Source organism: Panicum virgatum, chromosome 3N (assembly GCF_016808335.1).
Source record: "Panicum virgatum strain AP13 chromosome 3N, P.virgatum_v5, whole genome shotgun sequence".
In the NCBI taxonomy this organism is placed as follows: Eukaryota; Viridiplantae; Streptophyta; class Magnoliopsida; order Poales; family Poaceae; genus Panicum; species Panicum virgatum.
Genome location: NC_053147.1, coordinates 69,818,974 through 69,840,711, shown reverse-complemented (window position 1 = coordinate 69,840,711; position 21,738 = coordinate 69,818,974). Strand labels below are relative to the sequence as shown.

General features: G+C 42.7%; 3 protein-coding genes across 9 annotated transcripts; 1 reads left to right on the top strand and 2 right to left on the bottom strand.

The window, feature by feature from the left end:
* Positions 1-644: 644 nt before the first annotated feature.
* On the top strand, positions 645-15,576 carry LOC120667179 (sodium/hydrogen exchanger 7-like). Of its 2 annotated transcripts, XM_039947240.1 has the most exons (22): positions 646-953; positions 1,125-1,175; positions 3,781-3,872; positions 4,260-4,337; positions 4,407-4,564; positions 4,974-5,075; positions 5,158-5,275; positions 5,359-5,411; positions 5,494-5,559; positions 7,030-7,074; positions 7,222-7,277; positions 7,978-8,162; positions 8,279-8,329; positions 8,401-8,508; positions 9,031-9,262; positions 10,438-10,740; positions 13,374-13,471; positions 13,563-13,694; positions 13,800-14,018; positions 14,113-14,319; positions 14,401-14,659; positions 14,745-15,576. In XM_039947240.1, exons 1-22 carry the CDS (start codon positions 809-811, stop codon positions 15,413-15,415), a joined length of 3,429 nt encoding a protein of 1,142 aa, XP_039803174.1. In that variant the 5' UTR covers positions 646-808; the 3' UTR covers positions 15,416-15,576. The 2 variants fall into 2 exon arrangements, with proteins under 2 accessions (XP_039803175.1, XP_039803174.1); XM_039947241.1 differs by lacking the exons at positions 14,113-14,319; positions 14,401-14,659; positions 14,745-15,576 and having other exon boundaries at positions 645-953; positions 13,804-13,837.
* On the bottom strand, positions 1,611-2,931 carry LOC120667182. Of its 3 annotated transcripts, none has more exons than XM_039947246.1 (2): positions 2,826-2,931; positions 1,611-2,650 (listed from the first exon to the last, which is right to left on the bottom strand). In XM_039947246.1, the coding sequence occupies exons 1-2, from the start codon at positions 2,849-2,851 to the stop codon at positions 1,615-1,617; spliced, it is 1,062 nt and encodes a 353-aa protein (XP_039803180.1). In that variant the 5' UTR covers positions 2,852-2,931; the 3' UTR covers positions 1,611-1,614. The 3 variants fall into 3 exon arrangements, with proteins under 3 accessions (XP_039803180.1, XP_039803181.1, XP_039803182.1); XM_039947247.1 differs by lacking the exon at positions 2,826-2,931 and having other exon boundaries at positions 1,611-2,201; positions 2,289-2,773; XM_039947248.1 differs by lacking the exon at positions 2,826-2,931 and having other exon boundaries at positions 1,611-2,208; positions 2,314-2,770.
* On the bottom strand, positions 15,438-20,636 carry LOC120667180 (casein kinase 1-like protein HD16). 4 transcript variants are annotated; one of them, XM_039947243.1, is made up of 17 exons: positions 20,533-20,636; positions 20,402-20,446; positions 20,088-20,314; positions 19,820-20,016; positions 19,652-19,721; positions 19,502-19,557; positions 19,329-19,400; positions 19,156-19,250; positions 18,941-19,007; positions 18,720-18,849; positions 18,381-18,599; positions 18,149-18,273; positions 17,648-17,822; positions 17,477-17,567; positions 16,415-16,572; positions 15,903-16,091; positions 15,438-15,819 (listed from the first exon to the last, which is right to left on the bottom strand). In XM_039947243.1, the coding sequence occupies exons 3-17, from the start codon at positions 20,172-20,174 to the stop codon at positions 15,760-15,762; spliced, it is 1,791 nt and encodes a 596-aa protein (XP_039803177.1). In that variant the 5' UTR covers positions 20,175-20,314; positions 20,402-20,446; positions 20,533-20,636; the 3' UTR covers positions 15,438-15,759. The 4 variants fall into 4 exon arrangements, with proteins under 4 accessions (XP_039803177.1, XP_039803176.1, XP_039803178.1 ...); XM_039947242.1 differs by having other exon boundaries at positions 20,402-20,627; XM_039947244.1 differs by lacking the exon at positions 19,329-19,400 and having other exon boundaries at positions 20,402-20,603.
* Between the last annotated feature and the right edge of the window lie 1,102 nt (positions 20,637-21,738).

The window sequence follows — 21,738 nt, the reverse complement described above, 5'->3', positions numbered from 1 at the left end:
ATGGAAACTTGCTCAACCGCCTTTGAATGGATAAGAGTTCATAATTTGCAACATTGATGCTATAGTAACCATCCACTAATTATAGATTAATTAGGTCTATTAAATTTATCGCGATTTACAACTCATCCCTGCAAAAATTTTTGCAATATTTAATCCTCCTAAATAGCAAGATTCTCTTTAAAGAAAATTAGCTCTGGCACTAAAAAAAATCTAGGCTGCTGAGGTCGGTTGGTTGATCACATCGTGCAACACACATTATTTCGTTTTTGCAATAAGAGCCACCCTTTTTATTTTTTTTATAATTCAAACCACATGCATTCTCTCTTGATGGGAGACATCAAGATCATAGGTCACATGCTGCTTATTACTACTAGCATGATCGCCTCATCATATATTTAAGCATCTCAAATTAAGCACCAGTAAATGCATATCCTTCTTCCATTTCTTTGTAGTACTTCTTTGTACTTTTCCACCGCAACTTTACACTTGCTATTATAGAGTATAGAAAACTTATAATGCTTGAAACAGACCTAACTATGCCATTCATAGAAACAAGAAGTTGATTTAAGGTCAGAAGGTGCTCACGCCACTGAAAGCGACAGTTTTGTACATAGTGGTAAAGTGACTTTGGCAACTGATGAAACAAGCTTAGAAGAAGAGCAGCTCTCTCGAGTCTGCTTTTTCCCCTTCCTCTTCCGTGGAATCGTTCTTTGCTCCTCCTCTCCTCTTCCTCCTCCATCCCGTATATCCGCCGATCCATTGACGGGAAAGACAGCGAGATAGCAGGGAGAGGGAGAGGGAGAGGGAGATGGGTGAGCCTGAGCCTGACGACGCGGTGCTCTTCGTCGGGGTGTCGCTTGTGCTGGGCATCGCCTCCCGCCACCTCCTTCGCGGCACCCGCGTCCCGTACACCGTCGCCCTTCTCGTCCTCGGCGTCGCGCTCGGCTCCCTCGGTAAGAGATGGAACTTCCTCCCCTCGACTTCATGTACAGCAATGGATGAAATTCCCCCTTTCTCTTTCCCTACTTGCAAAATCAGCTACTACTCAATTCAGCCGCTCATTGCGCCCCAATTTTCTCTCTTTACTTGCTCCACTGTTTCATACTGTTACCCCCGCCTTCCAGAATACGGAACACAACATGGCCTAGGCAAACTTGGAGCTGGAATTCGTATCTGTAAGTTCCTAGTACTACGATTCATTCTAGGGAAAATTGGTTCTATAGCACTGAAAGATCCCGAGATCCGGAAAATACCACCGAAAGATCGCGGACACGTAAAATACCACCGAAAGGTCGGAATTTGGACTGAAAATAGCACTCCGTTAAAATGACTAACGGAACAGTTAGTCAATCACACAAAACGAACCGGTACATGCATTCCAGTGGGCAAATGAAGCCATTCCAACAGGTATAGTGGTCAAAAACACATTCCAGCAGCTACAGTGGGCAAATAAACACATTTCAAGCAGCCACATAGACACATTCCAGCACATATAAAGCACCCAACACTTAAAGTAGAGAATAGGGAGAATAAGTGTGAATAGAGTAACAGTTTGGGATCCAGCACATACATAGCAAAGGGGGCATGTCTGCTAACACACACAGTAGGCAGGAACTAATTATGAAACAAAAACCTTGCATAGTAGTATACCATGAAAGTGGGGCAACCACGAAGTTTCTTTGCATGAACTTTCCATCCACACTCTGAATCTGCACATCGTGCCCTATATCTTGTTTTATCACTATGCTCCACAAATGTTTGAAACTCCCTTTTTATGGCATATTGCTGAATCATTAGCTTGAAGGTCTTTTTATCAGGAAATGTTGAACCTTCCTTTATATCAGGGTTGTCTCTGTCATATGTAGTGTGTGGAACATATGGAGCATCCCGCAACATGGTGGCCTCATCACTTGGCACAGCCTCAGGATCAATGTCTTCAGTTACAGATTTTTTGCTGTCCACTTTCTTTTTTTCTTGCTGCACTTTCTCATTACTTCCTTCTCCCTGTACCTGCATTTTCTTCTTGAAATACCTCCACTCTTCATCAGCTCCAACTGGATCATCTCCCTCATGGTCAACACCGGGGTCCAAATCATGGTTACCCTCCTCTACTACTCTGGAAGGACCAGCAGCTGTAACACCCAGTTGAGGTTCCAAGGCCCATTCTAGACCATCCAAATCTGCCACTTGATTTTCTTCAACTGACACTTGACTTTCATCCTCCATTGCAGTCACAGTCAAAGCCATATCAGCATGCACACATCTATCTGGCACATGATTTTCTTGAACTGACACTTGTCTTTCATTCTCCATTTCAGTCACAGTCAAAGCCATGTCAACATGCACACATCTATCTACAGTCATGATAAACTCCACCTTTTTTGAACCTCGCAGCAAAGTTAGAAGCTCTTGGTCAGAACCAAGGCGAACTGTTTCTTTGTTCTGACCCACATACCAAAAGTTTGCTTCCTGATAGCTACCCCAACTGAAGTGATCCAAAACATCTTTCTCCATGTCAATGATGGAGTACTCATCAGCATCCACCCACCAATCCAAGCGTCTGCCCTTTTTGTACACGGATCGATCCTCCTCAACAGTTGAGTAGGAAGATACATCAATCACTACTCTACAAGCATTGGTCGGATCGATCCTGAAATTGTAGCAGTGCAAACAAATTAGCACTGCTTCCAAAAGTTGGGTCTTTCTCATCACTGACCATCCTCATTCCAGATGCAACCATGTACACTAACGAATCACATTTTGCAACTAATTTCAGTTCTACTATACTAATCTAGTAGCAGTATATAGCTAGGGTTTAGTCTTACCAATCGGGGATCTCTGTTTCATGCATTCCTCCACCGGTGGGGCACAGAGGGGAGTGGTCGCGGCTGGCGGAGCAGTGGAGTCGTCCTCGCAGTCCCTAAATCTAGCAAACACAGAAATAAATCAAAACTTTCACACAAAAAGGTGCTCAAACAAGCTGATGACGCTGAGGTAGAGCTACGAGCAAGCAAATCGGACCTGGCACTGAGATCCACCACCAGCTCGGCGCGCGTTGGCCTGGATGGCACCCCCGCCAGGGACGCTCGGGCGCGCCCCCTTTCGCCCGCCCAGATGCGTCCAGGGTGGGGCGATGGAGCGACGCGCCGCCACCGCCGGCGTGGGGTGTCGACGCAGGAGGGACGGGCCGGCGGGGCCTCGGGAGGGGGCGTAGCGGCGCCGGTGCAGGTGGGGCTGGACCTCTCGGGCGCGCCCCCTTAAGCCTGCCCAGATGCGTCCAGGGCGGCGTGGGAGCGAGCGAGGCACCACCGGCGCGGGATGTCGGCGCGGGAGGGACGGGTGGGCGGTGGCACGGGAGAGGGTGGGGCGGCGCTGGTGCAGGTGGGGGTGGGCCGGCGGCGCCGGTTTGCTGCGGAGGGCAAGGGGGCGTCGGTCCCTCTGGAGAACGAGCAGGGAGGGGCTCGATGTGGAGGAGGATAAGGTTTAGGGGCCAAGGGCATAAGAGTCATTTTATGTCCACCTTTTGTTTTGAAATTAGATGACTGAAACTCATTTGTGAAGGAAAACTAACGGAATGCTAATTTTGGGTAACGTTGCAACCTTTCGGTGGTATTTTACGTGTCCGCGATCTTTCGGTGGTATTTTCCGGATTTCGGGATCTTTTAGTGCTACAGAACCAATTTTCCCTTCATTCTAATACTTCAATTTATTCATTCGACATGACGCTCTGGTAGCTAATCCCCTACCTGGTATCCCTTCTGCCTAACAATTAAATTGCAGGGGCCAGCATAAACCCTGATCTTCTGCTGGCTGTTTTTCTACCTGCCCTCCTGTTTGAAAGCTCCTTCTCCATGGAAATACACCAAATAAAGGTACATCCTGTCTGTTATTCCGTGTATGATGTTCAAATATGATCTCAATAATGTTTGTGCACACACAAAATTTTCTTTTCTTGTCTAATCATTTCGGCAGTTTATTATCTCTTAAATGGTTACAGTCAACACTGTATGATCCTTATTAGCAGCAATTCTTACTTCTGTGGTTCTGACAGTCCTAAAGAAAAGTCTCTGCATTAAATCTTGTGGGGAATCTCTCCTCCATTTTTGCCAACAAAGTGTCTGTGAACATCATATTGTCTAAACTGCTTCTACTGAATAATAATACTAGATATAGATCTTTTCTGCTGTGATCTTGTTTAATGGCATAGCACTATTGGTCCACATGTTTGCTGACTGTAGACTACGATGCTTGTTTTGCAGAGATGTATGGCACAAATGGTGTTACTTGCTGGACCGGGTGTTGTACTATCAACTTTTTTACTTGGCTCTGCTGTAAAGGTATTTGCTTAGAGAAATGATGAGACATTGCATTTAATATTCCAATGTTTCCTAACTAGTGTCCTACAGCTCACTTTTCCTTACGACTGGAGCTGGAAAACATCATTGTTACTTGGTGGACTGCTTAGTGCAACTGACCCTGTTGCTGTGGTTGCACTGCTAAAAGAACTTGGAGCAAGTAAAAAGCTTAGTACAATCATTGAGGGTGAATCCTTAATGAATGACGGGTAAGCTACTTGAACAAAATTGTGCAATCATATTGGACTCCGGAAGAAGGTGTAAGGATGAACCTTATAAATTGGACTTCCTGTGCTAGTCAATACTTGGTCAAATAAAAAGTATTCCGCTAAAACTAAGTGTTTGTAGAATCATACTAATAACCAAAGATTTTATAGTCAATAGGAATTGTCACTCAGTTAAAATCCGGAATTCAAGATTTGGTTTGACTATGCACTGACCTTATCTGAGCAAGAGCATACAAGGCACCCTTGACTAGTTGTTACAGGATTCATTCTCCTCAATGTCTGTATTAGTGATATATTGGGTATGTAGTATATGAAAGATACAAAAAATATTGAAATTTCAAGTTCAATTATGAAATCTATAACTCATGCTAAATGACCACAAATTCTACAGGACCGCTATTGTTGTCTATCAGCTATTCTATCGAATGGTGCTTGGAAGAATGTTTGATGCTGGCTCAATAATAAAGTTCTTGTCAGAAGTTTCGCTTGGAGCGTATGTGGGATTTCTTTATTAAATTCAAAGTAAATTTTATGGCTATGTGCTTCTAATGCTAATTAGTATCATATTTGACCAGTGTTGCTCTGGGCCTTGCATTCGGAATTGTATCAGTACTGTGGCTGGGATTTATATTTAATGATACAATCATAGAGATTTCGCTCACTCTTGCTGTCAGCTATATAGCTTTCTTCACTGTAAGACCATTCCACTTCAGGAGTTCTTACTTTCCTCTGTTTTCCTCAGAGGTTTTTCTTTTGTTAATGTTCATTCATATCAGGCACAAGATTCACTGGAGGTCTCTGGTGTTTTGACAGTCATGACACTGGGAATGTTAGTAAACTTGTTTTGACAAATAGTTTTGCATATTTGTTTAATACCAATTGCTCATGTGCTAACCATGTCACTTGGACAGGTTCTATGCAGCTTTTGCAAAAACTGCTTTTAAGGGTGAAAGTCAGCAAAGTTTACACCATTTCTGGTATGTTAGAGAAACAAGTCTCTCTAATATCAATGTACATAAATATTCTTGACAGATTCATGATCCTAGTATTCCTATTTGTATCTATTCCATGTATTCCATAAGTTTCATGATGCTGTTCGTGCTTACTTTGTTTTAGCGTTACTTCAAGAGGATTTACTATGTAAATTTATGTGCTGTTGTAAAGGCACAGCTTTGTCCAAGTCCAACTGCCAGCTTTTGTTATCACCTACTTTGATAATGATTTGTTAAATTTCCCTAGCATACAACATTTAGCAGCACTTAAGCAAACCATATGGTGGGTGCCTTCCGCTTAAAACTCAATGCAATGACACACATATGGTTCTTTAAGGTGATAAGGCGTCCTGTGGTACTTCAGGTAAGCATGTTCAAGAAAACACCAGGCGTAACTAGGCCCTTGTAGTGCCTTGGGTACACCTTGTCGCCTAAGTGATGCCTTAAGAACACTGGATACACAGTTCTCCTGCATGCTCAAGAAAAAAATAAATTGCATAATGGTCGAACTTGCAAGGTGGGTTCAACGGGTTGGGTCTCTGTACTACTATGCACAATAAGATGAGAGATCTTAGATTTCACCAGCTGGCTTTATGTGGTGCCCTCCACTTGCTATATTGTAGAAAGGAGCTTTGGCCTGCACAATTTGCTGCCAAGGTTATGCCAATTTTTCTGAAACCTAGCTAAGCAGTATCAAGCCAAACTAAGCCATATTCTCGGCCCCCTTCCTCTAATCCTTCATTTCTACCCTGAGCTGGGGAGCTGGCTAAGTCAATGAGACTGAAAGTCAGCTGGGGTGGTGGTATTAGAAGCACTGAACTAGTTAATAGTTATTACACTTCAGAAACTAATCCCAGGGTCCGCTGTGCTATTTACGAGCAATCATTGGCGGAGCATGGATTGAGGTGTGGCAGGTAACAAATTTGACTATTTGAGCATGAACTATCCAGCAGAGCATAACAAAACAGGGTATATGGAGAAATATGCAGTGTATTTGGGGAAAAAATAAGGTATGGTGCTGGCCACACCTAGTCATGAAGGTCCTCCGCCACTGCAAGCAATGTTAATGCGGGTCTGTAACCAGCAAAAAGTAAACTAATAAAACTCTAGAAACATAAAAAATACACAAATTACTATGAAATGTCTGCATGGAATTATTCTGGAGCACTCGTAGTGTCACTGCAATCACTATCCTAATTTTGTTGATGAATAATTTGGTCATTGTTGGTTACTGATAGTACCTTGCAATCTTCTCAGTTGACACTGAATTAAGGTAGCCTAATCTTGGTATTACTTAATAATGTCAAATAATGGATTCTTTTACTAATGCAAGTTATGTACATGAGCTTGTATATATATTCTAAAAAATATATTTTTTATTTTTATGATATGTAAATACATACCTACATTTCTGATCTGAGTTTCATGTTTGCTTGCTCTTTTTCTTGTATTCAGGGAAATGGTTGCTTACATTGCAAACACACTTATTTTTATACTGAGGTATTGGCATCTCTTCTGTACATGTCGGAAAAACATTGTTTGATTTCTTCTGTTTATGTCCAGCTGATCCAAACTTCTAGTTGTTTTGATTCTATACTTAATAACAACACCACAGTTGTAAATTTCTCACCCGTGAATTCCCTTCAGTGGGGTTGTTATTGCAGATGGTGTTCTACAAAATAATGTCCATTTTGAAAGGCATGGTATGCACCATTTACCTCCTGAAATGTACTTCTACTGTTTGGTGGATAATTTTTTAGGCTCAAAATCGATTCTTTAAAGTTCAAAGATGCTGAAGATCTAACACAACTGTTTCAGTTTTTTATGAATACATAAGGATGAGCTTTCATTTCTGCTTATCTCAATTCTCAGGCGATTCAACATATTGATATATCCACCTGAATTAATTAATATCATCTCTACTTTGCCCATAACCATTAACACCTTGCTTCAAGATCTGTGAAAAAACCTTGGTGGACCAAAGAAAAAAATTCTTTTCTAGTTTTGATCGTGTGGTGTCCCATGTTCATCATAGTGGAATATTTAAAAGCGAGGTATTTATACAATGATGTTAATGATCCATCAGAGATAATTGTTTGACTAATCTCCCTGATCCAGATCCCTGCCCTGCTTCTGAGTCTTGGTGCCCTAGGGTTATACTTTTAACTTCAATCAGCTTATACTTGAAACACTTGGCATTTAATTAGTCAACAAAAGTTTGAACGTTTCATATTTGGTTAGATATCAATCATATCATTGTGCTGCAAAATCATGTTTTCCTATGATTCGAGAGTTACAATTTGATAATATTTGTTTAGGTCTGATATGAGCTCTCTGTACCATGAGCTTAATTTTGTTAAACCTCATTATGTGTAAATTAACTTTATATCTTGGCTTTTGTAGGCACTTCGTGGGGCTTCCTTCTTCTGCTTTATGTCTTTGTGCAAATGTCTCGACTTATAGTTGTTAGTGTTTTGTACCCATTGTTGTGTCAATTTGGGTATGGGTTGGACTTCAAAGAGGCCATGATTCTTGTTTGGTCAGGTCTGCGAGGGGCTGTTGCTCTGTCACTATCACTATCTGTTAAGGTAAGTTAGTTTCATTTGTGTACCAATAAACCCTTTCATTTGTGCTTTCATTTTCATACAAGTACATTAGTCTACTACAGAGTTTTCTGACACATTTATTGGAATACTTTAAATAGCGCACCAGCGATGCAGTTCAACCTTATCTTAAACCGGAAGTTGGAACAATGGTATGCCCTTTTTTGTGTGTGAAAGTGTAAAATGTCTAATATGAACTTTGCTAATGTTATAGCTTATGCAGTTTGTGTTCTTCACTGGTGGCATTGTGTTTTTGACATTGATTTTTAATGGTTCAACCACACAATTTTTGTTACATATCCTCGGCATGGACAAACTGTCAGCAACAAAGGTTAGCTTCACAAATCGTCATCTACCATTTCAAGTATGCTATTAAAGGATTTCCTGTTTTAGAAATCTTTCGAGTTCTATTTATACCCATTTGCCTTCTCTCTGACTAATTACTGGTGAAGTGGTGAAGGCAACGTTTTATGTGCTGCCACTTAGTCAAGTGCTTCAAGATCTCAAGGTTAACAGTCATCAGTTGACTCACTCACAAAATCTAGCATGTATGCTACCATGCCAAGTGCCAAATTACTTGTGAATTAATTGTAGATAATAGATGCTTTTGCAACTTCCTATCTGTCCAGAATATCCAAGGGGAAAAGAACCAAGAGAGGCCAATTAAACTCTAGAAGCTATGGCTGAGGCCACAAAGAGAAGAATAAATTATTTTAGATTCCTAGTTCTCTGTATCACTAGAGATACAAATCGCTCCCTCTTTTCTACAATATCTATCCATATCTTTTCAAAACAATATCTATCCATAGCACATATGTGCAGACTAAGAGAGTACTCAACATTTTTTTGGCAGCTTCGCATATTGAAATATACAAGATATGAAATGCTAAACAAAGCATTAGAGGCTTTTGGTGAGCTTAGGGATGACGAGGAACTTGGACCTGCTGACTGGGCTACTGTAAAAAAACATATCACATGTTTGAATGACTTGGACGATGATCCAGAGCATCCCCATGATGTTGATGACGAAGATGACCATGTGCATACCATGAACATAAGAGATATTCGAGTGCGGCTTTTAAATGGTATCCTTTTGTGATTGAGGCTTTTTCTCAATGCTTTTTCTTAGGCTTGATATAATTTGTTTTTGTAACCCTTTTAGCTAACTTCCTTATTCTATGACCACTGGTACTGTTCATCGACTCCTAGAGTGGATAGCTGCTGTGATTTACTGATACTTAGGCTTCAAGTATAGACCCCTTTCTCGTGTAAAAGCAATAATCATTAGAACATTTGATGTTTCCAGGGGAAGATCAAACCATTAGCATCAATGGTAGGACACTTGTCTTTGACAGGCCAATTGGAGGATATTTCCTCATACCAATTGTCAACACAAGTACACCAACATTTGTACATTTCTTTTTGCATTCTAATTACAGAAAAAATTAAAATAAAGTTGTAGAAAAAATTAGAAATAACAACTTTTAACTCCAAACCACTGGAAGATCTAGCCAACAGTTAAACCTTCAAAAGACCTGTACCTATGCACATACAGCTTAGTTCTTCTTAAGTTTCCTTATCTAAACCTTCTCAAAATGAAAAAGTAAAAATACTGTCAGATTCACCATTTCTTGCTGACATCAGCCTATTGGAGTAGCTTACTAGTTTTTTGAAAGCCTCTGGTTGGAGAAACAACAACAAAGCCTGTTTGTCCGTAGTAAGCACGCAAACTTTCCCTACCCATTGTTTATAGCCGTGTTTTAGGCCCTTCCATCTTTGTAGCTTGATGATACATTATCTGTCTTCTAAATAACTTGCTGTCTTGCTAGTGATTGTGTTATGGGCGTGATCGGCATGGAGGCAGCAACATGAACCAGAAGCAGCACCTATCTTTAGTCTGTTTAGATTGGTTTGTTAGATAAGCTTTGTTAGGAAGATAAGGTTAGTAAGTTCAGGTTGTTAGTTTGTTAATTCAGTCAGTTAGCATCTACCCTAAACAAATCTATAACATTTAGCCAACGTTACTTTGGTATATTTTCTTTTCCCTGAGATGTCTTGGCTCAGTTTGATATGTTGGGGTTCTGACTGATGTCCATTTGTCCTTCCATTTTACACTCTCTCGTTGCAATATGTATTTATCCATAAACCGTTTGCTTATTGTTCCCTCAATGGTTATATGTTCTATACTTATGCAACTTAATAAGTGTTGTTATGAATTTTTTATAGTAGAGACAATTTATTTGGACATATTTTTGGCCAGGTGTGCAATCCGCTTACTGGGCTATGCTTGAAGAGGGACGAATAAATCAAGTTACAGCAAATATTCTGATGAGATCAGTTGATGAAGCTATGGATCTTGTTTCTAGACAACCATTATGTGATTGGAAAGGTTTAAAATCCAATGTCCAGTTCCCGGGTTACTATAGGTTCCTTCAGATGAGCAGGTTGCCACGAAAGCTTGTCACGTACTTCACAGTCGAAAGATTGGAATCAGGATGTTACATCTGTGCTGCATTTCTTCGTGCTCATAGAATTGCTAGGCGGCAGCTACATGATTTTCTCGGTAATATATTGTGAACTCTTGATATGTTCTTTCATTCAAATTACCTCTTGTTTTTTTTTCTCGAACACGCAGGAGAGCTGCGCATCAATATATTAAGAAGAAAAAAAGGGGGTAAAGATCCCCAAAATGTTACAGATAAGAAGGGCCTGTAACCCACCCTAGCAACAAGATTAATAGACTCTTACAAAAAACTGACATGACCAGAAACACTAGACCAGAAAGCACCCCTAAGTGGCTGGAGCTGCCAGGGCGAGGAGGTGGGAAACTCCTCGAGCCCCCGCAAAAGACCATTGCTGCATTTCTTCCTTGATAATCCTGATAACACTGGATGCATTACCTCTTGTTGTAGAGAGTTGGGCAAACACCACACACCCTAGAGGGGGGTGACCTTTTGTATATATAGGCCGTATAGGCTTGGAGTACAAGTAAGACAGTTACAAGTCAAATACAACTATATACATCTAATACTTGTTTCTCTGGGGTGCAAAACGAGAGGAAAAAAAAGATCTAAGTAACAAATTGCATATGTGATTTACATGTGCAGTGGACATATTGTTCTATAGCTGCACATTGTTTTTGGCCTGGAGATCAAGAGAAAGCATACTTTAAGAAGAGTTTACCTTTAACATAGAAATCAGTTAAAGCATTTAATTGTCAAACTACATGACAGAGCCCTACTTCACTGCAAAATCACTTTATAGTCTGAAATTGTGGATGGATCAAACAATGTTACTCAATGTCCAAATGTCAATGTCGAAATGGGTAGTTTAATTTAGGGGCTATTACATTCTTGCCCTTATTTTGAAGTCCAATTGTGATTTTATCCTCACTTTCTTTCACTTTGCATTTTTACCCTTACTGTTTGGAAATGAAGTCTCATTTTACCCCTACTCCGTGAACAGCACATGATAGTGTTAAAGAAGACAATTTTGCCCTTGCGAATATACCCCTATTTTTTAGAATTTTGTGAATATATCTTTGTTTGCCATTATATTCAGCACCATATCAATAAGAATATGAACAAGCATTTCAAGAGAAGATCTTCTGATGCAATATGAAGCGATCGTTGGATCATACTGATAGTCCACCTGCAAAACAGCATGGCAACACAAGATCACAAGGCAGTAGATGACGAAACACAAGGTCACAAGGCAGTAGATGACAACAAAATTAGCTCAACTTGACAGCACTTGCGAGAACGTCGGCCATGATGCCTGCACAAAGCCTCGGTCATGGCCCTATCGTTGTCCAGAATTGAAGTCCTCGCGTTGCTAGCAAGAAATAAACAGAGCGAAGAGATTTGTGGCCGGTTTGCTACAGCATCGGAAGCTGAGAGAATTGAGTTTCTCACGCCGCCGGCCGTTCGCAGCTGGCCGTTCCATGTCTGCTTGCTACGGGAGAAACGAACAAGTGGATGGGACGACAGACTCGCCTACTCATGACCGGCTTGGGTTAGAAACTCGATGGATTGGCGGTCTCCTTTAGGAAAAACCTTATCCCTTTATCCCTTTTCTCTTCTCCCCCGAACCAGACCTAAGAAAAATAAAAAAAACCTAAGAAAAGACATGGCACAGCTGGTCATGAATAGGCGAGTCTGTCATCCCATCCACTCGTTCCTTTCTCCCGTAGCAAGCAGCCATGGAACGGCCAGTGGTGAACGGCCGGCGGCGTGAGATCTCAATTCTCTTCCTGCTCTCAGCTTCCGATGCCGTAGCAAACCAGCCACAAATCTCTTCGCTCTGTTTGTTTCTTGCTCGCAACGCGAGGACTTCAATTCTGGAGAACGATAGGGCCATGACCGAGGCTTTGTGCAGGCATCATGGCCGACGTTCTCGCAAGTGCTGTCAAATTGAGCTAATTTTTTCGTCATCTACTGCCTTGTGACCTTGTGTTTCGTCATCTACTGCCTTGTGACCTTGTGTTTCGTCATCTACTGCCTTATGACCTTGTGTTGCCATGTTGTTTTGCAAGTGGACTATCAGTATGATCCAACGACCGCTTCATATATTCAGATGTTGCATCAGAAGCTCTTCTCTTGAAATGCCTGTTCATATTCTTATTGATATGCTGCTGAATATAATGGCAAACAAAGATATATTCACAAAATTCTAAAAAATAGGGGTATATTCGCAAGGGCAAAATTGTCTTCTTTAACACTATTATGTGCTGTTCACGGAGTAAGGGTAAAATGAGACTTCGTTTCCAAACATTAAGGGTAAAAATGCAAAGTGAAAGAAAGTGAGGATAAAATAACAATTGGACTTCAAAACAAGGGCAAGAACGCAATAGCCCCTTATTTTATTTGGGATGCAGCTAACGGTGTTAGAAAAAGGGTAAACGGAGGCTTCATTTCTAAACAGCAAGGGTAAAAATGCAAAGTAGAAAAAAAAAGTGGGGGTAAAATCACAATTGGGGAATTGGGGTTCAAAGTATGGGAACGCAATAATCCCTTTAATTTATGTTTCAGTAACTTAGAATTCTGAAAGCTTGATTGAAAATGTCATTCCCTATATGATGAATCCATTTACCTCTTCTATGCTGTTTTGTGGATAACCTGACTTCAATCTTCTCGTATGATACTAACGCACTTCACCAACTTCATTACCTATTAATTTGTTTTCTTCTATCTTCAGGTGATAGTGAGGTTGCAAGAATTGTTATTGACGAAAGTAATGCTGAGGGAGAGGAAGCTAGAAAATTCTTGGAAGATGTTCAAGTCACATTCCCGCAGGTTTGTGGTTACAATGTTCTTCTATCATCTCATTCAACTGCTGTGGAACTCTCAGTTCCAACTCCCCCCCCCCCCCGGGAAAAAAAAACAGGTTCTACGTGTGCTAAAGACGCGACAAGTCACATATTCTGTATTGACACACTTGAGCGAGTATATTCAAAACCTCCAGAAGACTGGGTTACTGGAAGAGAAGGAAATGGTACATTTAGACGATGCTTTGCAGGTAGATGGAATATTTAACTATTAATTTTTGTTTTTGTTCTACCTCTGAAATCAGTGTGCGAATTGCAATAAATATGCTAAACTCTGATACTAATTCACTTGGCAGACAGACTTGAAGAAGTTGAAGAGGAATCCACCACTAGTGAAAATGCCAAGAGTTAGTGATCTTCTAAACGCTCATCCTTTAGTTGGCGTGCTGCCTGCTGCTGCACGTGATCCTTTGCTAAGCAATACAAAGGAAACCGTACGAGGGCATGGCATGACCATATATCGGGAAGGCTCAAGGCCAACTGGTATATGGCTTATATCTATTGGTGTAGTAAAGGTATGTTTGTTCCTCAACAACAACACTTTGATGCATCTTGTTGGAGTCTTTTCTGATTTGTTCTAATGAGCATATGACTTCTTTTTTCTAACAGTGGACGAGTCAAAGATTAAGCAGAAGGCATTCCTTGGATCCAATTTTATCACATGGAAGCACTTTGGGTCTGTATGAGGTGCTGAACGGAAAGCCCTATATCTGTGACATGATCACAGATTCCGTTGTACACTGTTTCTTCATTGAAGCTGAAAAGATAGATGAGCTGCGTCATTCAGATCCTTCAATTGAGGTTTTCCTGTGGCAGGTAATACAGTACTGATTTACATTGGGAAGTTTGCATCACAGAATCTATATCTAATGGCAATCAGTTGAATGGAAATCACAGGAAAGCGCTCTGGTCATTGCTAGGCTTTTGCTTCCTCAGATATTTGAGAAAATGGCAATGCATGAGATCAGGGTTCTTGTTGCTGAAAGGTCCACGATGAATATATACATCAAGGGGGAAGACATCGAACTAGAGCAGAATTACATTGGCATTTTGCTTGAAGGATTCTTGAAGACCAGGAACCAGAATCTGATCACGCCTCCAGTGGTACTTCTGCCATCAAATGCTGACTTGAGCTTATTCGGACTTGAGTCCTCAGGTTTCGAAGCAGTCCTCATCCTCCTCATATACTTTCGAAAGATAAAAAGAAAAACAAAGGATTCTAAGTGTTTCCATGCTTGCAGCCGTGAACCTTGTATACTACTGTCATACTGCACCCAGCTACCAAGTGGAGGCTAGAGTGCGGATCATCTTCTTTGATATGGGCAGGGCCTCCGAGGCAGAGGCCGATCTTCAGCGAACCACATCGCTTCTCTCTCACGGCCATGAGCTGTCACGGACAATGAGCAAGGAGCACAGTGGCTTGCTCCGTTGGCCGGAGAGCTTCCGGAGGTCCCGGGGGCAGCACAGCCTAAGCGAGATTAGAAACCAGCCAGGCAGCTTCTCTGCCAGGGCCTTGCAACTGAGCATGTACGGCAGCATGGTGAGCCCCTCCGGCCAGGGTCACCGGCGTCATAGGCCCCATGGCGTGCCGGTAGCGAACAAGAGGCACAGCTCTTCCTACCCCCGGGTGCCATCGAAGCCTGCCAACACCCGGCCTCTGCTCTCCGTGCAGTCGGAGGGTTCAAACATGAAACGAATGGCAGCTCCCAAAGACACTGGCGAGGCTACCACCACCGCTCCTGCTCCAGCGACCTCCGCAGACCAGCAGCAACAGAAGGTGATGCAAGATGACAACTCGAGCGATGACTCCGCTGGGGAAGAAGTCATCGTCAGAGTCGACTCTCCCAGCATGCTATCTTTTCATCAGTCAACCGCTGGGGTTCGTTCGCCACCACCATCGCAGGACCAGTAGTCGGACCTGGCATTCCTTGTACTGTAACAAGAATGCATTCATTGCTGCGTGTATTGTATGGCAAAAATAAAAGGGACATATTTATCCCTTATCCTTGTATTGATTCACAATGAGACTCATTTTATTGGACCAAAGTAGCACGTTACTGATGGTAGAAGCTACACTATTCTATCCGTCTGTGCCCCTCGACTTTCCTGATTAACTTACGAGACCAGACCTACAATAGGGTTCAGATACATCAGAACTCATCTTGGACTAAGGCACTTGCTCTGGGGCTGATATGGTAACAGAGGACAAAAACTCAAATATATATCAACAAACAGCTAGGTCAGCAGCCGACGATGTTAGGCCACGGTTCGCCCATAGCATATCCCAGCAAGGTAGAGGTTCTTGGCCCACTTCTCCTGGGAGGGGACAGCCAAAGGAACAAGTAAGAAAAAACACTAGTAAGGCTAAAGCAAGTGAGATACCACAGCTCGTGTCCTACCTTGACATGTTGACTAGGAAACTGTGTAGTCCGCAAAGTCTCTTGTGTCTCGTCTCTTGGGCGCCGCCTTGGCTTGCTTAGGATCAGTGCAGACTGGTCCATTGTGGCACCCATTGCGGTAATACGATAGCCGTTGTCCCAGCGTCTATGGATGCCCTCGCTTGGGTACAGAAAGTCCAATTCCACAACCTGCAGGAGTTGCAATGTATCTTCATCTTAGATCATCACTCAGCAGCCACATTCCTCGACGAGGCTATTCCACAAATAAAAAACCAGACCTAACCTTGAGTGAATGTGCACATGAATGTCTTAGAAAATCACATTACCCTCAAAACATTTTCGACTATCCTATGCAAATAGTGCAGCATGAAAGAAAATATTAAAACTTCTAGCATGAAACTGTTAGCTTATATCTCTTGCAAACATTCAAATGCTTCGGAATAAAATGAGAATCATATGGGTAATATGTTGTCTAATGTAGATAGAGTTTGGTATCTGCGCAAACATCTCACCTGCTCAGAAAATCCAGCACTGCGGGACATGACTATAGCCCATCGACTGCCTGATGTAGCCATTGAAGTCACATGAAAACCTTCCTTCCATTTTTTGTTTATCCATTTAAATGGGAAGGAATCACTGACTTTGTACGATTGCTGTGTATATGGCGTGCCTGGCCATCATCAAACAGATACTGTATCATGGGACCAGCTAAGTAACTGGACCAGCTAAGTAACTATATTATTATCTATGAAAGGTGACAGTTGTGCCAGGGTCTACATAGGAAAAGGAAAAGGAAAAGGACCAAGGGATTAACAGGTAATTCAGATGAGAGGTGTATATCAAGTTATCAACGGTGTTCGAGCAGATACTGATCCTGCTGTCAGGCAACTGGTGAGACATTCAAGGTGGTAGTAGTAAACTATAAAAACATAGAGTAATCACAAATATACTGCAGCTGTCTAGTACAGACAGAAAAAGGGGAAAGGAATGGAATGAACATGTGCAGCAACAGCAACAAATCCTATTTGTCCCAGCATAGTCACAGGATTCGGGGTCGATGCCTCGTCCCTCGACCCGGGAACGTCGTTCCGATTCGAGGGTCGGGGTCGAAGAGGGTCAGCGTCCCATTCAAGGTTGGATCGTGTCCCGGATTGAAAGGGGTCGCAGTCCCATTGCTAGCAGATTTAATTGGGATAAGGAGGTTAAAGACAGTGGATTGGTGTGGTTTTTGTTAGACAATGAGCTGAGTACGTGTAGCATGGTCCAAATGTACTCTTTCATATGTTTCTTATATGCTTGTGCAGATTATTTTCTTCATTAGTAGCACATATATAGTTTTTGTCTTTATCGACCCGAAGATATCGACCCCGATGAATCAGGGTCGCGTCCCACATAATAATTTATCGTTCCATAGATGTATACCCCCTTCGTACCACAATTTTATAAAATGACGACCCTCGACCCTCGACCCCGTTCCTCGACCCAGTCGACCCAGGAACTTTGTGACTATACTCCCAAGCAAATAGGGGGGTAAGGTAAGGTAATGATATATGTCACAAGAAAAATACCAATACCTTTGGACATCACTACAAGAGAACTTCCATTGTTGGAGCCAGCAACAGAACTGATGTAGAAGCTTTTATCCCACTGTTCCATAATCCATTCCTGTTCATTGTGGGAAAATTCAGGACAGGAAAAGTGACCAAGTGAGTGAATTACATGAGGTGCAGATGGGAAGGACCTACCTTATGAAGAAAGTGTGGAGACAGCTCATACACTTGAGCTGTGAAGCCAGTTCCTGCATCCATAATGATTGCCCAAAGATTTGCGCATGATGATATTGAACTTATCAGTAAACCATCCTCATTTCCTTTGTCCACATGTTGGGCTAACCTTGTGTCAGCCACATTATAGTGGTACCTATAAAGGGCATAACTTAATCAGCCTTTATAATTACAAAACACACATAAAGGTGGTGGTGCATCCATTAATCTAAAAAACGACAAAAGATATTATAGAAATTATAAGGTACATGCAGTATCGCCATGAGGGTTTCATTTGATTCCTTTCACTGAATCAGATTTTTGAAAAAAGAAAATATACATAATACAAATAGTAAAATAGAACTAGCTTTAAAAAAAACACACAGAGGGCACCATGCTAATGTAACTCTGCATGGATACTTGAAACATGATCTACATAGTAGAAGACTACAGAAGAAAGTTAGCTTGAGAATTAACATTAACCTCTGTTTCATAGGTGACCTTGAATTATATACTGAAATCCACTGTGTTGCTGGAGCACCCAGACGAATCTTCTTTTTTACATGGCCATCATCATCATTAAGCAACCTGGCACGCTTCTGCCCTACCTGCAGGGTGAAGTGTCCACAAAAAAGAATATATAACCATCTGCATTCATATTTTTCAGGTTCATTTCACTTAAACTCAAAAAAAGTATGTGATGACAGAAACGAACCTTTTGGGCTCCATCAGTATTGATTGGTCTGATGGAAGGGTTTGGTCCAATTAAACTATCAAACAAAGAAATCAACTTGGAATAGTTTGGCTCCTCATCAAACTTCATGTTAACAACTGTCTCAAGAAACTGTTTGAAAGGTTGAGGACATATGCCGCAAAGGCTCTCGGGCGAGGTACTCATCTTTCTCTTGCACACCAAAAATGATTTATTATCACCCTGCAAATGAAGACCCACGAAAAAAAAGGGGGAAGTAAAACAGTCAAAACAAGACTACTAAAGAAACATGGTTCTGAAATCTGAATGGAGAGAAAAGGTAAAGATTCGATAGTAAGATACCTGGTATCCTTGCCATGGCAACCTGCCCCGATGAAGAAATACTAGTGTATAGGCAAGTGATTCCAAATCATCTCTTCTGCTAGCTGTTCTTCCTAAATGTGCATGGACACTAGCATATCTTACCGTTCCTCTAGATTATAAAGGCAAAAGAGAAGTTCAGGCATATAACTAATATCATAATGAGCTGACAAATTTAGAATATAAGATACAAAGTGACAAACCTAAAGGCATCAGGACGTTGATCATAACCAACATGCTGTCCACTAGCAGAATCTCTCCACTTTGTTGCTGGCAAGTGAAAATTAACACAGAAGCAGTTGGATGATCAAGACTGAATGCTATAAACCAGCAGTAGTCTAGCTGGAATAAGAAAAGGATGTGATTTCACCAAAACAATGCAAGTCAATAACATATTGGTCGGAATAGGCTTGTTTACCTAATCCAAGATCCACAAGATAAAGTTTCTTTTCTTGAGGCGTTGAAGGCTGACCCAGAAGAAAGTTCTCAGGTTTGACGTCTCCATGCACATATCTGAAAAGAATACAGAAGCGTAAAAATATGCCTGATGAATCGAATTAGCCCTTAGGCAGCCTTGAGATGTCTGCCTACCCTTTAGAATGCATGCTTTCCAGGATGGAAATGGACTCCATGGCAATGCAAGCCACCATTTCCGATGACATCCTGGAAGATCTCAGCACAAGTTATTACAAACAGGATGGGGAGAAATGAAAGAAAATTTGAATGTAAGGTGCTGGGATAGCTAGTAGAATTTAGGAACTCACGATTGGCCTAATGAATTCCAAGAATCCCACAAGCTAGGCCCCAGCATATCCATAATCTGGAAAAGGAGCCAAATAAATTAGAAGTGATAAGCCGGGTAATCCATCCATCGCATATTAGCTGGAGGCAGGAAGGAAGGAGAAGAATGGTACCATGACATAGTAGTCACCCTGGCGGCCTTTATAATGCACCTTGGGCACGCCATGCGTGCCACCCAGAGCTCTGATGCATCAGGTAAAGGCAATTACATAGAAAGCTGATTAGTAATGTCTGCGGTTAGTGGTGGAAGAGAAAGGCATGTCGATGAGTGAGTGACTTACGTGTAGACTTGCCATTCATACGGAGGGCCGTAGCTACAGCCCTTGCTGGTAGTGTGCTCAAATTTGATGGCAACCTCTTGGGCAGCGGAAGCCGAGGAGCGTGCAGCAGTTAGGCGTCGGCCAAGAAAGACATGGCCAAAGCCACCTTTGCCCAGCTTCCTGTCGACCTTGTACTCGGGGGATCCTCCGACCTGGACCTGGGAAGGGGATCCTCAAATCAGAATCATCAGGCATGAAGGGGAGGGAAGAGGGGTCGATAGATACGGACGGTGTCGGGGAAAGGTGTGGCGTTGGCGTCGTCGTCGTCGTGGGCGGCGGCGGCGTTGTTGGCGCTGAGACCGCCGCTGTCGGCCATCCTGTTGCTCTGGTGGTTGGTGCGGCTGAGGTTTTCGCGGTTGGGGTCAGGACGGCGGGATGTGGGGGCACGGCGGCGGCGCCATGAAATCTCGGCGGAGCATCTATCTATATATCAATCTAGTCGATGGATCGATCGATCTACAATAATAATTGAGTTCTAGGTTTGAGCGGCAGCAAAGCAACAACAACAAACTCACAAACAATGGATGGGTTGGGGATTCCTACTTGGTGGAGCGCCGCCAGCCTCGGCCCCTGCCCCTGCAGCTCCGCCTGCGATTCCAAGGAGGAGAGGATGAGCAGGACTGTCCCGAGGCGAGGGGAGGGGAAGGGGATTGATCGATCTGATTCGGGTTTACCCTGATGCGCTCGCTGCGGTGGAGGCGGATGCGGCTGCACAGCACTGCTGCCCTGCCCTGCACAGCGCACAGCGAGCAGGCAAAAGGCAAAGAAAACAAAGGCCCTTCTTCGAATCTCCAAAAATATCATTCATCCGACGGTGCTCCTGATCGTGAGCTTTTTGCCGATTTACACCTTCAAACATGTGGGATTCACCACTTCAATGACTTCCTCGGATTACTGACAATAACATTGCAATCTTGCTTTTCCTACCATTTTGCTAGTTTCAATCGATTTTATTTTCATATTCCTGTACAACCACGTGAAAACACATTGAGCGCCGCAGAAACCCGCCGTGCGCCGGGCAGCATCCAGAGCCTCGCCTGTGCGCCACAACCCAGACAAGAATGGAGCCTCCACGATTCTTGAACAAGATTTTACTCGAGAAGCATGCCTTTGACTTTATTATGCTCCAGCAGCAACCTCCAGCCACCAGCCAGCCAACAGTATTTTTCTCTCACACCACTCCAGCAGCAGCCTCCAGCACCAGCACAACGAACAGAGGGCATGTTGATCTTTCACATATTCTTAATGGGTAAGGTTCCTATCATTCCCCCTAGAGTTAGAGCTAACTCTACACTTGATTCTACTCCTCTTTGTAGATCGTATCTTCGAGCCAAGCGAGACCCTGAGGTCGTACGTGAAGTGCTTCTTCGACACAAGAGCTACCATCACCAATGTCTCCGACGAGAATGTCATCACTACTTCCATGATGGCATTACCATGCAATCTCTCTACCGCGACTTCGGACGAAATTGTCCGGACTCGGTGGTAAAACTACACGACATGATGCAGCGATGGGCGGACGAGAAAGAACAAGAGCGCAGCAGGCACTTCCCAAGCCGCAACAATGACAACAATGGGAAGCGAAACAACGATCGTGGTGGCAGCAGCAGCCAGCAAAACCCCAAGGCAAGTGAAAGTCAGACGATATTATCGGGGCTCCTCATCGCAGCCCACGTGGCAAGAAGACAGGCAAGCCACATGATCTGTGCGACAAGGTCGGCCGGATTCGGGCCTTCAGGTCCAAACAGTGTCCGTTTTGGGTCAATTTTAGATATGTTGTTTCTGAAGTCAAATAAACACCAAAACTTATGGAACTCATTAGATATAATGGTTATGGCATGGTTATGGCCCATATTTCATGAAATCAGGCAGAGCGTTGG

Coding starts and splice junctions, on each gene's coding strand:
- LOC120667179 (XM_039947240.1), top strand. CDS start 809: ATGGGTGAGCCTGAGCCTGACGACGCGGTGCTCTTCGTCGGGGTGTCG. Junction 954..1,124: donor CGTCGCGCTCGGCTCCCTCG/GTAAGAGATGGA, acceptor CCCGCCTTCCAG/AATACGGAACACAACATGGC. Junction 14,660..14,744: donor ATTCGGACTTGAGTCCTCAG/GTTTCGAAGCAG, acceptor CCATGCTTGCAG/CCGTGAACCTTGTATACTAC.
- LOC120667182 (XM_039947246.1), bottom strand. CDS start 2,851: ATGCATGAAACAGAGATCCCCGATTG. Junction 2,651..2,825: donor GAAACAGAGATCCCCGATTG/GTAAGACTAAAC, acceptor CTACAATTTCAG/GATCGATCCGACCAATGCTT.
- LOC120667180 (XM_039947243.1), bottom strand. CDS start 20,174: ATGGCCGACAGCGGCGGTCTCAGCGCCAACAACGCCGCCGCCGCCCAC. Junction 20,017..20,087: donor CCACACCTTTCCCCGACACC/GTCCGTATCTAT, acceptor TCCCCTTCCCAG/GTCCAGGTCGGAGGATCCCC. Junction 18,850..18,940: donor CAACGTCCTGATGCCTTTAG/GTTTGTCACTTT, acceptor TTTATAATCTAG/AGGAACGGTAAGATATGCTA.